The 18,432-nt window shown below is 45.5% G+C and overlaps 2 protein-coding genes across 4 annotated transcripts in view; one reads left to right on the forward strand and one right to left on the reverse strand.

The window, feature by feature from the left end:
* On the forward strand, nucleotides 1–816 carry LOC308327489 (uncharacterized protein; the record flags this gene model as incomplete). The annotated part of the gene is made up of 1 exon (XM_080781010.1): nucleotides 1–816. One exon carries the CDS (start codon nucleotides 1–3, stop codon nucleotides 814–816), a length of 816 nt encoding a protein of 271 aa, XP_080637136.1.
* A 4,255-nt stretch (nucleotides 817–5,071) lies between these two features.
* Nucleotides 5,072–18,432, reverse strand: part of taf1 (TAF1 RNA polymerase II, TATA box binding protein (TBP)-associated factor) — a 43,646-nt gene continuing 30,285 nt past the window's right edge. For 2 of the 3 annotated variants that reach the window (XM_080780844.1, XM_080780843.1), the window contains exons 33-40: nucleotides 18,117–18,209; nucleotides 16,237–16,321; nucleotides 15,400–15,467; nucleotides 14,142–14,258; nucleotides 9,780–9,881; nucleotides 8,586–8,814; nucleotides 6,547–6,733; nucleotides 5,072–5,947 (exon numbers count right to left, since the gene is read on the reverse strand). In XM_080780844.1, the coding sequence (XP_080636970.1) occupies nucleotides 5,731–5,947; nucleotides 6,547–6,733; nucleotides 8,586–8,814; nucleotides 9,780–9,881; nucleotides 14,142–14,258; nucleotides 15,400–15,467; nucleotides 16,237–16,321; nucleotides 18,117–18,209 (1,098 nt within the window). In that variant the 3' untranslated portion in view covers nucleotides 5,072–5,730. The remainder of the gene's footprint in view (nucleotides 5,948–6,546; nucleotides 6,734–8,585; nucleotides 8,815–9,779; nucleotides 9,882–14,141; nucleotides 14,259–15,399; nucleotides 15,468–16,236; nucleotides 16,322–18,116; nucleotides 18,210–18,432) is intronic. The other variant, XM_080780845.1, reaches the window with a different exon arrangement.

Consider the following 18,432-nt stretch of genomic DNA (forward strand, 5'->3'; position numbering starts at 1 on the left):
ATGTTCCCTCAGAGCGTCATAGCTCCCCTTGACCCTTTTGGCGATTCAACCAGGGATGGCTGCCTCCCAACTGAGACACAGGACAACATTCACAGAATCCAGCAGCAGAATGGCACAAACACCCCTCAGCTGTTACACCCGCAGGTAACAGGGGGCGCCACCACTACCGCACTGGCTGGGAACTCCCCCCTCTGCACCAACCCCATGACCCTCATCACACCAGCCATACCAGCGACAGAAGGATCTGGGATACTGCCAACGTTACAAAACATAGTATCCACAGTGAATCTGGGCTGCAAGCTGGATCTGAAGACCATCGTGCAGAAAGCCAGGAACGCCGAGTACAACCCCAAGCGCTTCGCTGCCATCATCATGAGAATACGAGAGCCCAGGACCACTGCCCTCACGTTCAGCTCTGGAAAGATGGTGTGCACCGGAGCCAAGAGTGAAGAACAGTCCAAGTTAGCTGCGAGGAAGTTTGCCCGTGTCGTGCAAAAGCTGGGCTTCCCCGCCAAGTTCTTGGAATTTAAGATTCAGAACATGGTGGGCAGCTGCGACGTGAGGTTCCGCATAAGTCTGGAGAAGCTGTTTCTCACGCACAGACAGTTCAGCACCTATGAGCCAGAGATCTTCCCGGGGCTAATCTATAGAATGATAGATCCCAGGATTGTCCTGCTCATCTTTGTGTCTGGAAAGGTTGTGTTGACGGGTGCCAAGGAGAGAACGGAGATCTACAATGCCTTCGAGAACATCTACCCCATCCTTAAAGGTTTCCGGAAGACAGTAGATACCGGCTCTCCGCTACCCTCTCCATGAATGTCTCCTGCCTCTTTCGTTTTCCTTTTTTAACCCACACAGTGACCTCTATACATCGGACTGTCAGAAGCTGCTGTACAGGTATGTGGTTTTATTTCATTTGTCGATACCATGATGATAATGCAGTTGTCATGGCAGCGTTGCAGTGTGAAATTCGGTGACAGATACAGATATGGGTAGAGAGAGACACAGGTAACTGACTCATTGCGGCACAGCAATGAGTCCGGGCCAGGCAAATAGAAGTGGAGAAAGGAGAAAGATGGGAAAGTAGCAAGAGAAACAACAAACGAACTGTTACCCAGAGTAGTCTGGCATATAGGACCGGAACAATGCCAGTTTTGTTGATGCTACTCATAGTTGGAAGTTGCCAAGTATTGAAGCTCAATTAACCTTGTGACTCATAGGGCAGTGCTTCGAGTTGATGTACCGAATATCCAATAAATGTGGCCAATTTAGGGAGTGACAATGTGTCGTCACTCTATGTAAATGATGTCACTTATGTCTACCCTTTTTTGCTGGGCTCTTTATATTCCTCTGTACAAGCACTTTGACCCCATAGGTCAGGAGCCGTTTCTTGTCTGTAGTGGTCCTAGTAATATTTACAACAAAGTGGCACGCATGCACGTGTGCGCACACCTTTTTTTCCCCCCTCTAACCTTTTTTTCTCCAACCTTTTCAACCTAACCTCACGTGTCTCAGTCGCAAATGTTTCACCATTTTTCTCTTTTGTGATGAACCCCTTTTTGAGTGGTGCCCTTACTGAGCTATGTGTGTCCGTGGGTGGCTGGCTGTGTCCATCCCTGGCTGGGTCTGTCTGAGTACGAAAATTGCATTCGGTTGGTTTTCGCAACCAACTGCCAAGTGTCAATGTGCAGCCTAACACACACACACACACACACACACACACACGGTTTGCCCGAACCGGGCCGATGTGATTTTTTTTTACTTGGGGGTAATCTGTCTGTAATCTGTATCAGCTAACACACATGATCACCGCAGGGTTAAGCTATACTGTATACAGTTACATTAGGTCAATACTCTCTTTAGGTTTGTACTGCTTAACGTCAATAAATGCTAAAATGCTTAATCATCAATACAGATATTCTCTATACTGACACCATTCTTAGCCTATGTTCCCATATCCCTTTCTTCCCTCAAACACCAACCCTAACCCGAGGCTTAACCCAAACCAAACCTCTTCCAGACTAACCCTACAACGAGGGAACATAGGGCTGAGGGAACATACACTGACTCCTGCTCATATACCCCCTGCCTGAGAACAGCACAATCGCAGAGAGAACATTGACCAGCTGCGCTTACACATGCAGCAGCTGGTAAAAAAATCCACCATAGACATCCATGTTATGAGCTACTTTCTGTCAAGAAACTCCTTGCAGGTGATTATAAGTGTTGGATGTTGGAGGCGTTCGTTGGTACCACCTGCTTTGAATTTGCACACATACTGTAATGCTTACTGAAAGCGCGAGCGCTTCCAAACTTAGGAAACAGTTGGAAAAATAATCACCTGCAAGGAACTTCCTGACAGAAAGTAGCTCATAACAAGTCTACAGCAGATTGTTATGAAACAAACACTTTGCAGAGAGGATAATTCAAGCTTTTTGTACAGCTGCAATCCTGATTTGAGGCTTTTTTTAATTTAATTTTTGCGATAACAGTGCATCATTGTACCGATGACCTCTGATATTCAGGATGGAGCTGAGGAGCTCTGTAACGGTCATCAATACTTCAGATTAGCAGGGGAAGAGCTATGAACATGAAACAGAAAGTATGTTTCCATCATAAACTGGTCATCCAAAACCCATCCATAATATTAAAAAGACAGCAATACCAGTCAACCAGTTTCCAATGAGTCCATGAATATCTTAATATTGAGTCGAGCCACATAAACACGGTCAGTGGTGCACACAGACATTAAATTTACCAGTGTGAGATTACCCTTTCACTGAGTTTAAAACGGGGCTTTACAAAAAAAATTACTCAAACTAAAATCATAGAGAAAATTCCCATCTTTGTCAATGGCCAATGTTTCTTCAAAAATAGATAAAATAGCTGATCTACAAGCTACAAATCCCCTGAAAAGAAAAATACTAAATACTAAATTCAATAATACAAAAATAGAACAAATGAAGTTAAAAAACGAATGTAAAATAAAGAAAATCAGACCAGTCTGAATCGAGTGGTGCAACAGCACCCCCTATTGGTACAAATTAAGCTGTCCCTTGGAGTGGTTGCACCACTCAAAAACAACCACCTTGCTGCATAGAGCCCCTCCACTGCAGAGATCCTCACCATGGCAAGGGATTCTCTGCAGCATCAACATACATTACCTTCATCACAGATGTGTTCACCATCAGAGTGGTTGACAGACATACATACCGTACATTCATTTGGGCTTTGGGGCAGGAACGTGCAACCTAAACGTCAGCAGTGAAATATGATTCATGCAAGCTGCTCTGACCTGTGAATCACATAAGTGAGTGTGTTAAGGTTATTTCAGTCCTGGGAACGAAAATACATCGCTTGGATGCAACCTGCAGCGTATCCTCAGTGATGTGTATCCCAAGGTCATCTGGGTTTTCGGGTCTCGCGAACGTCAGAATGGGTCACCCCTCACTCGGGTGACCCAGCCGGGGTGATCAAGTCCTGACTTACGTCCCAGTAGCTATACCCTCGATCAGACCCACTAGGGGAAAGACCAGGGCCACACAATCCGTTGGATCCACTCCGGAACTACTCTGCCGGGACTGGGAGGTACAATTCTGGCATGTGGAGGGACTAGGGCTAGGCTCTGTGGGTTGACTCTTGTCCGGGCCTCACCCATAGTGACAGTCTCACCAGGAAAATGTAGTCAAAGCTACCTTGTGAAATAGGCTGTTTTCAATAGGCAGCACCCATCAGTTGGCAAAGGAAAGAAAGATGTATGCAATTTGATATCATGCTTAACAGGAATGATTTTTATGTACTGTAGTCTATAGGCTACTGTTAAACATCATTGAGTTACATTGACTACATTTATGTGGCAACATTTTCCAGTTTGTGTGCGGATGAGAGGCGGACGTTTCAACTGTAGACGAAACTCTCAAAGAACTCTTAATATGACAGATTTATTACCCGCGACACTTTCTTCAGTCGGAGGAGCCCTCAACAGAAAATGAGATCCACAAGTAATTTTTCAGGAAACTAAGTTTCCTTATTATAAAGGATAAGATGTGAATATATGTTGTCTTGTGTGTAACCCGAATGATCAGATGTAAGACTAAAGAATGTATGCTTTCGTGGGCAGGTTAGTCCCCCTCATTCAGGGACGGATTAACCCCCACGAGGGCCCCTGGGCCGGTAATGTTTTGGGGGACCGCATAGCGTGCATGAGTGCAGAATTTTCAGGGTTTTTACATTTTTTATCATCTTTTTTTTTTACCTACCGTAAATGTAACACAATCTACAGCCAATGAAGGGCCTCAAACCCAGTACCACACGGTCCAGTTTCTCCCAAGGGCCCACGACCCCACTGGATAATCTCTCCCTGCTCTCATTGCTGTAGTACAAACTTCACAGCTTATTTTTGGCATCGGCCACAGTGGTCTAGCCTCGGACGTCAGAACAGAGAATCCTTTCCAACACGAAGCATAACATCAGCAGTCAAACTAAAGGAAAAGTATCCAAAGTGATCATACAGAACATGTCATGTCATATTGGCTTTAGTATTCAACTAATTTATATACACTAGCCCTTACCCGTTGTGAGATATATCTTGTGGCCACGCATTGCCCATGGGATCGTGTGGTGATGTAAAAACAATATTTGTACTGTAAATATGACAGTTGCGTCGGTAAAATGTAGCCTAGCTGGATTCTGGGAGCGTGCAGATTTTTTTTGGCATGGAGAGATGTGTGCTAATAGTGTGGCTCGGTCGGAGATAGACCACGGATAAACGGCTGTTTTTATTCACTAATAAATTCATTAATAATCATTAATGTGTCAAATCGAAAAAAAGGGCCCCGTTAAGACCTCCATATTCATATGGTCAATGCCTGTGTGGGAGTGATTGGTGCAGCCAATGATGAGATAGCGCTCTGTCAGTGACATTCAGACAGACATTCAGAGATTCGCTGAATTATAGTATGATGATTACAGACACAACAGAGGGCTTGAGATCTTTACACTTCATCAAGTTACACGAGTTACTTTTACCTTGCAGAAATCAAAATCTCAAATATAAATCCCCTTGTGTAGTGACCACAAACATAGCTCTCGTCACAATGTCTACAAAAGCAGAACACTTTATTTAAGCTTTTTATTTAAAGCAAAGGGATAAAAAAAAGCTACACGGTTCACAGTGTAATATAATACAAATACGTCTAAGAAGAGCACACACTCTTACAGACTCATTTGAATCACTGCATCTTTAGTGATTTTCCAAATATGTACATTTTTTGACAAGTTTTGTGTGAAACAGAAATTAAAGTGATGTTTTGTATGAAATAGAAAAGAAAGTGATACTCTACACTTTTCAGCAACGTTGAGGTTAAATTCAATTTAAACAATGTTGCCTTAGTTGTAACTAAAAAGAACAACAGGGCAGAAACACCTCAATTTAAATTATATTCCATATAGTAAACTCAGCATGGAAACTCAAAATGCTGAAAAGAAATGTGACCAAACAAACAGAGCTATGATGGCCCCATGCACAACCTTTTGACGGCAATTACAGGCAAACATAGCTATACAACTGTTATTTATTCATAGTTATATCAAACCCCTGTACAACGGTCATTGTCACATTGAGTGCAATCATTTAGCTAACGAGTCTCACTGTCCACAGTTCAATGTCAGGCTGTACAATGTCTTTTGGGCTGGAGATTATTTTGACAAACTGTTCTTCAGACACTCGGGCTAATTGGAGTCCATGTCACTGTCGCCACCGATGGACCTGAATTCTTCACTCTCCTCGTCCTCGCTGAGCTGGACCTGCGACAGGACGGCCGGACCCCTCCTTGTGGCCTCCTCCTCCTCCTCTTCCTCCTCCTCCTCCTCACTGATGCCATATCCCTCTCCGTTGTCGGTCGGCTGCATCTGACTCTGACTCTCCGTCTCTTCGTAGCTCCCGTAGCTGGGAGCGGAGAAGAAAATAGAATGGTGGTGAACGGTGGCGGTCTCTGAACTATCGCCCCTTGCGACTGGCGGGGGTTGAGTTTATGACAGCCGGGTTGTCGTAGTACCTGACGTTTCTGTCTTCCATGTGCTGCTCGTGGTGGGGCCTGTCGTCTCCATCGTATGACATCATGTTGTAGTACTAACCTGACATCGTCTCCATCGTATGACATCATGTTGTAGTACTAACCTGACGTCGTCTCCATCATACGACATCATGTTGTAGTGCTAACCGGACGTCGTCTCCATCGTATGACATCATGTTGTAGTACTAACCTGACGTTGCTGTCCTCCATGTGCTGCTCGTGATGGGGCCTGTCGTCTCCATCGTATGACATCATGTTGTAGTACTAACCTGACATCGTCTCCATCGTATGACATCATGTTGTAGTACTAACCTGACGTTGCTGTCCTCCATGTGCTGCTCGTGGTGGGGCCTGTCGTCTCCATCGTTATGACATCATGTTGTAGTACTAACCTGACGTTGCTGTCCTCCATGTGCTGCTCGTGGTGGGGCCTGTCGTCTCCATCGTTATGACATCATGTTGTAGTACTAACCTGACGTTGCTGTCCTCCATGTGCTGCTCGTGGTGGGGCCTGTCGTCTCCATCGTAGGACATCATGCTCTCCTCCTGCTCCGCCTCCAGGCCCATGCAGCTCAGCTCCTGGTGAGCCCTGTGTGGAGGAGGAGGACGCACGTCCACGTCTCGGTCCGAGTCGCTGCCGCTCTCCGACAGGTGAATGGCTGCGGGGGGGGGGGGGGGGGGGGGGGGTTCAGGACGACGTTAGGAAATGAACTCACAGCATGTGTGCAACTTGGTTGTCACCAATGTGCTTTGTTCTAACCCATTCTGACCTGAAATCAGATTTTTATAAATGTCTTCTACATCCTGACAGTTTTCTGAAAAAGCTATGTTTCTATGTCAGTGGTTCTTCGGTTTTTCAAAAATAACAGACCTACAAGCTCGTAGATATGCTATTTTTCAATAGCTAAAGCATATCATGATGCCAACACCAAAAGGGGTTTCCGCCCAAAATGGGTTAAATTAAATATTCATCAGAATTAACAGTTGAACGGACCACTGACTGAAGTCTGACGTCACTTGCCGCTAGAGGGCGCTGTTCCCCTGGTTCATACCATCGACAAGGTTGATAAATGTGCTGTTCCCCTGGTTCATACCATCAACACAGAGCAATTCCATTTTCATCCATAGGGGCGCCACAAATGCGACAAATCCCCCCGAATTACTTACACACGATCACAGGGGTGACGTGACATTGTAATTGGCTAGCAAAAATAGTGGGAGGTATCTTAGATCAGAACCTGGGGGCCGTGACACGCCTGGGGGTCGCCAAATTATTTTGGGGGGGGGGGGGGTCCCCAGATTATTAAAAATAAATGAGACATGGCCCAAGCATTTCCGTGGGGTCCCCAGCCAAAAACGTTGAGAACCCCAGTCTTAAATCACCTTATATAAGAACAATGTTCCAAAAAATGAACAAATCATCAGGGCTTTTCTGCATCGTTTATGATGTTGATTCATATTTGATACAGCCCGTTTGGGGGAGAAAATGCAATTCATTCTGACGTAAAAAATCTTACAAATACACTTCCGGGGTCTGAAATCAATGTCGCTTTGTAAAACATTCCGTCACGACAACACGTTGATGGGCTTTGTTGTGTGCGACGGTCGCAGCCCAGAAATGTAGTCTTTGGATTGTTTGAACTGTTTCGAGCGTTTTAGTGTGTTACTCTTTGGGTATATTTGTACATTTCCACCTTCAGTCGATGATCCATACATTTGTTTATTACACAGCAATTCATACTGAAGTGTGGCGTGAGAATCAGTGTTTTTTATATTTGTTCAGATCCAAAAATCCAACCCCTCACCCCCACCCAAGTGTCCGTGCCTACACAATGCAACTGTAATGTGATGTGATGTAAAGAGAAGTTTGTGGCGGCGCGACTCATGTTGCTGCGGCTCGTGCACTCAGCACATCGAAATTTCGTTTTTCTGCTGTTCACAGTTGTAAAAATGACAAATAAACCTATCTATCTATCTATCTATGAGGCAATCTAAAGATCGCCCTATGGGGATTACACTATACTAAAAATCACACATGTGTGAAGTGAGGGGGTACATCATCATCATCATCATACATCATCTCATTCTGGCCAATCACAATTTGCGTGATGCCAGTGGTGTGCGCGCACCTCATGCCGTTTCCACATCAATCCCGATAGGACTAATGATTGAAACAGATTTGGTTGCGTCAGCGTCAACAGCCAATAAGGGACCACCGTTCTTGGTGATGTACCGTAACTACGGTACGTTTCAAGGAGACAAGGAGAGAGGATTTACAGAGGATTTAGACACTACCGGACACTGTACTTCAAAGTAGCTTATATAGGTACTCTATCCCATTTAGGCCCTGAAGTCGAAGTTTACAAAAATGTCTTCTGAATTGTTTTCTGAAATACCTCATGTTTCTATATCAGTGGTGCTCAATATTTCATGTCAAGGACCCCCAGAAATGATATGTAATTGGCCGCCGGGTAAGGAATAAGGACAGGGTAAGCATGCTGCTGGACTCACAGGAGAAAGGGTTGTCGCCCTCCTCTTCGCTGCCGTCGTCCTCCCCGTCAGACATGAGCAGGTCTTCGTACAGGACACTGGCCTGGGGCGGCCGGTTGGAGCCTTCGTCCTCTCCCTCCCCCTCCTCCTCCTCCTCCTCTTCCTCCTGGCCAAGCAGCCGCCGGCGGGGGGGCAGCAGCATCTCCTCCTCGTCCTCCTCGTCCTCCAGGTCTCCGTCTCCGTCCTCCGCCTGATAGGGCCAATCAGAATGGAACAAGAGACGTGACGCTTAACGACCCGAGAGGCTTTTTTTTTTTTTAAAGATGAATCGGTGGAAAAAAAGGTCAATCAATGGTTGGATTCTTTTGAGATGCACCGATATTTTTTTTGCTCAAGGAAAAAGCAGAAATGTGCAATTCTGTCCCCCATGAAATTGAGGGGAGAATAAATGCTTACATCCTATCCTATATTAAAATTGGTTTAAAAAGGGAGGACACGCCAGGACAGGCCAGAGCCATCTAATAGAAGAGTTGCGATATTGAGGGGGGGTGCAGAAAACAGCCCCCGGGTCACGTTGGTTCATGTACTCGCCCCATAGACTCCAATGCATTCCGTAAACTTCCGGTTGTCGACCCCATGCTCAATAGAAAGAAGTCTATGTAGAAGAGCCCCCGCCATTGGACTGAAGGAAGCCCCATGAAGTGAACGGAGTTTGCGTAACTCTGTCTTACTCTATGGCTCTGGGACAGGCATAGCCGGGGCAAACGGGCGGGCGTGCGGACGGACCTCTGACGTCACACTGATGTCACAACGTCATCATGCTCATGTCACCGTCACTCAGCCACAACCAATACAGCTGGTCAGATCCATCCCATAATATGGGAACCAAAGGGGGCATGCCCATATATGGGCATTAAAGGGACTGACAGATACAGAGATCTCCATATTTGGGCGTATCAGTCGAATCGGCAGTTGCGACGTTGGTGTGAGGGCCCCGCGTATAGAGGCCCGAACCTCTAGTCTAGTCAAAGAAAAACTTTGACTACTGTGCTTTTTAGCCTTTGTCCATTTTCCCCTCACGAATCTAGACTAGATCGTCCCGTGACTCGACGCGTTGCTCCGTTGGAAGATATTATATTGTTGCGTTGTGCGGTATGTTATCCGACTACAGCCAACAAAAACAAAATGTCTCTGATTATAATCTGTCCATCTTACAGGAGCTGGAGTCTTGGGCTTTCCGTCATCGTCCGTCTCCTCAAAGCCTTCGATATCTACGTCAGACTCTTCTTCACCAAGAAGCCTCCTGCCATGGCGACCCTGTAGGTCACACACACACAGATATGGCGTGTGTGTGAAAAGACTCTCCTGCCTCTTTTCCTGTATATACACGTCAGTTTAAAGGAGCATTCAGTGATTTGGGTGGTCGGTCCGCCCCCCCCCCGGTAACAAGATGTGCACATGCACGCACTACAGTGGGGGGGGGGGGGGGGACAACGACGACACACGTAACAGGCCGACAGCACGCACACCAAGGCCCGCCCCCGCTCGATCATGATTGGCGGAACTCCTTATATGGTCAGCACACTCTATAGCAGGGAGGATTTATCACGAAAAAAAAAAAAAAAAAAAGTGATATTTGAACAAAGTGAAATCACTGAATATACCTTTAAAGACTTAACTTAACTACATCCGTGCCATGTTTTATAGTGCTACTCTTGTTCCGTTATCCGTGAGGCCCTGATTTGGACAACGCGCATTCTCATATTAGTGCGTTGAAAAACAAAAGCAATGCACCAAATGAACCCCCCCCCCCCCCTCCCCAATACTATCTTAATTCACAGGTTCAAGCAATGTTCTGATGGAATGGCATATAACGCTAGGGAAAGTGAGTAATGGGAGGGGCTGAGCAAAGGAGGGGTTGTTTTTTTAAGGAGAGGTGACATCCAGGAAAGGAAAAGCCTTATTTCTCTCTCCGTACCTGCCCCCCTCCTCCTCTCTTCTCTGGAGCAACCACTAGGGGTCCTTCTAGAGAGAACAAGCCTCCGGTGTCTGTGGGCAGACTCCCTGGAGCCCCACTGTCAAACAGATCAGCAGGCTGTCCAGCACCAAGCACACAGCAACACACGCAACACACGCACACACACACACACACACACACACACACACACACACACACACACACACACACACACACACAGGACAACAGGAAGGCGGGGGGGGGGGGGGGAACACAGGTTGGGAAAGAGAAGAGAGACTACAGTGAAGAAACTACAGTTAACAGAGGAAGGTAAAGAAAGGACAAAGGTTTAGAAACGGGGATACTATACAGTCAGAGGTTCTAAAAGGGGGGGAAATCAACACTAAAGGGCTGATGTTAGCATACGATATTGATTACAGCTGGTAACCCAATTCCTCCTTTCCTTGTCGATGGCAAATATGAGACGTGTGGTGGTGGGGCTGGGGGACAAGATGACGTAGATTTTCCCTTTATGGTCAATGGCATCTAATGTTTGTGTTTTGCGGGACATTTAGTGGGGACAAAAGCTGTATATAGGAGGGGCTAGCGTAGCGCCCCTCAAAAAGTAGCACGGAGGCTTCACGCCCTCCCGGTGGGGGCTCCGTCCTCACTGGCAGGTGAGTCAGTAGGATACAACAGCAAAATGTGTGTGGGGAGGAGTCTAACCCTAAATTGGGGAGAAGGAATTGGTAAGAAAAAAAAAGGAGAAGAAAAGCACAAAAAGAAAGAAAGCTGGATACCAGCTGGACCCAACCTACTTGCTCACTTAATTGAAATTGAAAACTAAGTTTCTTCAGGGCCCATTTCAAGGTACACACAAGGCGCCATCTTGGATGTACAGCTGAAGTAGCTAGAGGTAACAACAAACACCCCTGAGGCAATCGACAACAACGGCAAGTATGATCACTTCTAAAGCGACGGGACCGCGATGGGCCGTCAAAAACATCATCTTTGGTTAGAATTGGACGGATTGATTTAGATCAAGAGTTAACCCATTCTGACCTGAGATCAGATTCATACGAGGTTTCCACGGGACACACACTGGTCTGATTAACCCATTCTGACCTGAGATCAGATTCTAAAAATGTCAGTCGTTCTTCGAATTTTTCAAAAATAGCAGACCTACAAGCTCGTATCGCGCCACTCGGTGGCGCGATATGAGCTTGTAGATCTGCTATTTTTCAATAGCTAAAGCATAACATGATGCTAACACCAAAATGGGTGCCAGGTCAGAATGGGTTAATTCACGTGTGAAGATTTTTCTTCTCATCCACTAAAATGGAGGGGGGGGGGGGGGGGGACCACTTTAGATGACGTCCCAAACCGGAAATGACATTGAATGTTGCTCAACAGGCGCTTCCCCCAGCCCGTGGAGCGGTGTGCGCTCCGTTATGATATCGTTAATGTTCCGTCCTGAGATTGATCTCCGTCCTGGGATCATTTGATAGGACGGAGACCTCCATTTAGACCAGCCGATCGGAGTGTTAGCACTGACTGGTGGCATGCATACTATGCACAGACATTACCAGCACACGTGGCGAGGGCTAGGCTGGGCGTCGACTCATTTTGGGTTTTGGACTTTTCGCTTAAAATCACAAATACGAGAAAATATTATTCCCCTAGCTCAGCTGTGTCCAAAGTGCTCTCTCTCTCTCTCTCATCACGCAAATGGTGATACACAGCATGGAGAGATCGGCACACATAAGAAGTGTGTAACTGTTAAGAAGCGTAGATAAAAAACAATGTAAAATGCTTCAGTTGTCCTGCCACAAATCAACAACAATGCAGACGCAGAAACAGCTGTCCATTTTAGCCTACTAGCATCACTGCGAGGTTGCGTCATGACTCATGTGCAGGTAAAAACCACTGCGATAATCACAAAAAAGATGGTCGTGGAATACACAGTCCCGTCTAGGGGTGGAAAACAAAATCGATCCATGGATTAATATTGACTGCCATGGACGTAGATGTCCGCCATCTCAAATCCCCAACGCTTGACTGCAATGGACACAGATCTCCGCCATCTGGAGATTTCAGTGATTACGCTAGAGCAGTGGGTTTCTCAACCTTTTTTTTTTCAAAAAGTACCACCTCAGAAAATATTTGGCTCTCCGGGTTACCACCATTATGACGTTAAAATACGTCAAACAAATACAGTAGCGTACAGTGCGTACAGTACACCTAACCTATCCCATCCTATTCACACAGGAGGGAGATTTGAACGGCACTAAGTTGCGCTGGGACCTCAACAACGCCGGCCTGGATGTCAACTAATTTCCGACTCCGAGACCGTCCACACCCACTGCAGTTTTTTTTACGTGCAGCTGCTGCCCTGCTGGTCAAAAATATTCTCCTTTAACACTTTTATAGTTCCATTTTAAGCCACCTTTGTCACGTTCAGGAAGATGTCTGGTACCACCATAGGAGGTCCTTGGTACCACTAGTGGTGCTAGTACCACAGGTTGAGAACCACTGCGCTTAAGAGTGCTCTTCGCCAACCTATGAATGATCTACGACGTCCAGAAAGGAAGAGCAAATTTTACGTTTTCCAGGAATGCCGATTCAACCTTTCTAAAATAATACTTCAGGTCAACGAGAACTTCCTTTTATGTCACTAGTAGTACCCACGACTGCAGGTAGAAGAAGAGGCCAGACTGGGAAAAATGAGGAAGGTTGACGAACAGCTTTAAGTGGGTTAAGTGGGGCGCCGCTGGCCCGATGGCCTAGCTTTAACCCATTCAGACCCGCACGACCGCACGTGTGGGAACGTCATAGCTAATCCAACCGACGGGTTGCTATAGGACGTGTACACACGCATTTTCATTGATATCAAACGAGTGATTCTTTTTTTAAATAATTTAGTTGGCCTCCAAGGCCACCATACTCCTCCATTGCTCTTCGCACTTGCGCGGTCCCGTTCACTTCCCCGTGTACCGCTGCGGAAAGAATCCCTCGTTATCTCCTAATCTAGGGAGCTCTCCGTGGTTTTGTGACCAGATGGATATACTACTAAGCTCTTCATTTCTGACCCGGCCTCTCGTTCAATGATATGAACGCGAGGGATTATCGGGCGACTTTATGGTGACGATAGTCGAGGTAAGCAAGCCCATAGGGGGAGGGCTTTACAGAGTAAAAGCGGGGCCATGTCTTCCCCGGCACACCCCCGAGCTTCTATTTTGAAAGAAATCCCGGCGCCGATTGTGTTTTAATGAAGCCTCGACTGCGAGTCGACGGTTCGAATCCAGAGCCTGGCCGACCCATGGCTTTGTGTCACTGCCCGTCTCTCTCTCTCTCTCTCTCAACTGTGTACTATCAATAACGGCAGAAAAGCTCCAAGAATATCTTATATAAGTGGCTTAAGGTGGGAATACCGGTATTAAAGCTATTAGGGTATAAGGTTGTGAAATAGACCAACGTAAGTCACGGTGTACTGTACGACGTCACACATTCCAGTGTGACAAAGCACTTTTTGTAAACTGAATTACAAATGGGTTCCTTTGACAGAAAAACGACGTTCCTCGTGGAGCTCAGAGCTGTGGGACTCGGACGGAGCGGGTTACCTGGGGCGTGTACGGTCCCGGGGTCATCGGGTCCAGACACTCCAGATCGGCGGCGTCCAGGGCGGCCTCTTTGGCCGTGGAGATGTCCTTCTCCAGCTGTGTCAGGTGCTCGTCGTACTGGGAAAAGGCAAGAAACGGGACATTTAAAAAACCCATTCTGACCTGAGATCAGATTCTGTGTCAGGTGCTCGTCGTACTGGGAAAGGGCAAGAAACGGGACATTATAAAACCCATTCTGACCTGAGATCAGATTCTAAAAAAAATTCTTCTTACATCCTTGTCAGTCGTTCTTCGATTTTATCCAAAAAATAGCTATTTTTCAATAGCTAAAGCATAACGTCATGCCAACACCAAAATGCCCAAAATGGGTTAAAGTACTATCAATGAAAGACGAATGGTGACTCGTGGACCCATTCTGGGCGGGAACCCCTTTTGGTGTTTTAAAAGCATTATGTTATACTTTAGCTATTGAAAAATAGCAGATCTACAAGCTCATAGCGTGCCACCGTTTTTAATGTTTTTTAACTCAAATCTTTGCTTCGGGGGGGGGGGGGTCCCTAGAACAACATATTTTCAGATGGAGTCGGCGGACAATTACATATAATTCTGGGGCTCCTTGACATGAAATAGTTTGAGAACAATTGATATAGAAACATACGTTTTTCTGAAAACTATCACGATTTAGAAGACATTTGTAGAATCTGGTCGAAATGGGTTAAAAGCTAAATAAAATCTCACGACTGAACCGTTGGGTTATAGGCAAAGTCCTAATCTGCGATACGTAAAGCAGCGTGAAAGGAACACACTAGAGCTGTGTTCCATAAAAATATGTAAAATAATTATTTTGGTAGCCATACAGCCAGCCAGTTGAATACATTGCAGATTGAGGCTTTTTAACATGTATTCATGAAATTATGAGAGGGTTTCCTGGGAGATTAAACATGTATTCTATCTCTAAGTCTGACCACTTATACAAACACTATTCCATCTTAACCCATTCTGGACGGGAACCCCCCTGTTGGTGTTTTAAGCATTATGATCTACTTTAGCTATGTAGCTTGTAGATCTGCTTTTTTTTTTAAACCCGTGAAAACGCTTTGTGAGCTTGTAGTTTGTAGATAGTGTGGCAGTATAGCCATGCAGCCTTCTGTGGCGACTGAGACCGTCAATCTATGGGTGACTCCAGTTTCTTCCTTTCGGCCTGACTCCGTTGGAAGATCATTTAAAATGCAACACAAGTTCGGCACGCCACACTCACCTCTTCCAAGGTGTGTTTGCACACATTGACGATATCCAGGGCTGTCTTAGTGTAAGGACTCTCTGGGCCTGAGAAGGACATCAAAGAAAGAAAGAATAAGCGGTTTATTTGATATATCATCGATCGAACCACTGAACTGTACAATTAGGCTGTGTGTAGTACACCGAAGCATTTTTTTCCGCCCAGCTGAAAACGCAAGGGAGTCTTCTGAAACACTCATTTGGGTAGTGCTTGAGGGCAGAGCGATTGTGAAGTGATGATGAGAGCAGCGTTCTACACAAGGTTTGACTTTTTATTTTGAGCGGTGCCTGTCCCCGCTCCATTACGCAGCTATGTGTGTCCCCCTCCTACCTACCCTATATGTATGCGTGTCCCTGTGTGTGTCCGAGTGCGGAACACGATAAAGGTGGTTGCACACTGGACGCGTTTTTCGAAGAAAAAAAACGACGGAAAAACACAGCAAAAAAAAGGGAAGGCTCGCGGGAACAGGGCCTCCCCCCCTGGGCATGTTCCTGGGGGTCTGGATGTTCCATAGTTGCACCGCTCAGTTCACACAAGTGTGATTTTTTTAAACTCTCAGCGACCAGATAAAAGCACCAAAAGTGCATTGAGAACAATTCCAAACATACAATGTACATGTGCTAAAGGAAAACTTCCCTGGTGGACACAGAACCCTAGGGCTTCCGCTTGGCTTTAGAGAGCAAATAAGGAGGTTGTCTTACAATAGATAAGATTACTACTTGTTCATGCTGTGCCAATAACCTGTGTCACGGATAATCACATAACACTCACTGGAAGTAGTAAGCATGGGAACAACATTAACTTAACACTACTGACCGTTGTACTTGATACTGTTGGCGTGGATGTAACCGACGTCCGTCAAGAAGACGTCGCGGTTCTGGTACTTGTGTTTGGAGATGTTCTGTTGTATCACAGCAACCACAGGGAGAGACAGACAGACAGACAGACAGACACGTATACGATTCACAGATTATTATTCAATATTTATAACTATACATCTGTACTTTTATCACATGCCCAGCCTTTATTTTCCCTGTGTGAGGGCCGAGAGAGAGAGATAAATAGGACAGATCAACTATATCAGTCTTAGGGATATTAAACTGTTATTCGGACTGGGTAGGGTAACAAAAAAAAAAACTCCCATATCTGCTGGGCGAAGTACAACAACGTGCAAACACAGCAGCAAGATCTGTGAGTTGCGGTGATAGGAGAAGGATATCAAATGGAACACAACCGCCCTAAAAGACTAATCATTGTGTATATTCCTGCAACTATACCTGCATCGAGTTATCTTGGTACATAGAAATTGATCTATTGAAGATTCTGACCTTCAAATGTACATCATTTTTGTTTTGATTGTATTGCTGTATTGTTGTATTGTTTCTTTCTGCTTGGGCAATGTAAACGTAGGTTTTCTCATGCCAATAAAGCCCTTTGAATTGAATTGAATTTAATTGATTTGAATAATGGGAAAGATCTGACCAAACACCACAAGCTAAAATGCACTGTACAAACCAAAAAAAGCACAGTTGCTGCGGACGGTGTAGTAGAACAAGACTACACCGACTGAAGAGCCACCGGAGCTAATCTGGGCACAAAGGAACCAAGACAGTGGAAAACCCACAGATAGCAACCATCGACTGCATACCAAACAGCTGCATGGCTACCTCCCTCCCTCCCCCACACTGTCGGGGACATTCCAGCAGGAACAACCATTGTGCTCCTCATCGACAGGAATGTCATGAATGTATATATTATTATTATTATTATTATTATTATTAATGTTTTTAATTTTTATCCCACGATTTTGTAACCCATTTTTCCACCCCTGTGTCAATTATCTAATGTGATCCTGGGCTCTATACACACCCTCCGCCAACCTAGTATATGGGGGACAAGGGGAGAGCAACGGACTTGAACTCATGCTTCCTTCATGCCTGAGTGTGTCTATGTGTGTCCATTAATGTATATATTAAAGTGCAGATGAAAATAATATTTTCCCCGTTGTCTTGAAATAAGGCTATGGGGTATGGGGTAAAAAATAAAAAATAAAACTGCATTGTAGAAACAATCCATCCTTGTTTCGAGGCTGGTTGTTTACATTGACATGATTGGTTTCCAAAGCAGTTTGGCTGTAGCTTTGTTGTCAGTTGTTCTCACGGGGGATCTAGTGTCCAGACACATCAGTAGGAAGCTTAGAGTATATATATATGAATAGAGAAGGCACCCAGAGGAAACCATGAGGTGAAATGGACATAGTGGTCCGGATTTGTCATTGCAGCTCGAGCCAGTGCTGGTCCGTTGACTATCATTGCGCACGTTCATGCGTTTGAGGCCATGCCACGTGAACGAATGTTTCATACGTGAACGCGCACAAACGGCACAATGATAGTCAACGGCAGCGCGTTCATGTGTTGTGGGGCAAATCCATCCCAGAATGCACTCTGTTCATACCAGGAAGGAGGAGTGAAATCGCCTCATGCGCTTTTGAGCAACTTAATGTAGGATGGGAGGAGAACTCGGGTGTCTTCCCTATTCATATATACTCTAAGGTAGGAAGATATCTCCAAACATCTGGCAACCTGATACCATCTGTTGAATAACCTCGCGTAACAACAAATGCCCAAGTGATGATCTTTAGTATATTTATATACCATGTTCTATAGGATAGGAACCACTGTGACTCTCTCTCTCACCTTGCGGAGGTTCTCCAGGTCCATGGGGTTGACGATCACCTTGTAATAATCTGGCACAAACTTCTTGTTGACCGGGTGGTGGAATGGCCATGACTAGAGAAAAGATGAGGAATGAGGGGTAACTATAACATTGTACTAAGTAAACCCATTTTGGAAGTGAACCCCTTTTGGTGTTAGCGTTATGTTATGCTTTAGCTATTGAAAAATAGCAGATCTACAAGCTCATAGCGCGCCACGAGCTTGTAGGTCTGCTATTTTTGAAAAATCGAAGAACCGCTGACATATAGAAACATAGCTTTTTCCGAAAACTGTCAGG

The sequence above is a fragment of the Protomyctophum bolini genome, assembly GCF_963924005.1.
Source record: "Protomyctophum bolini genome assembly, chromosome: 13".
Lineage (NCBI taxonomy): Eukaryota > Metazoa > Chordata > Actinopteri > Myctophiformes > Myctophidae > Protomyctophum > Protomyctophum bolini.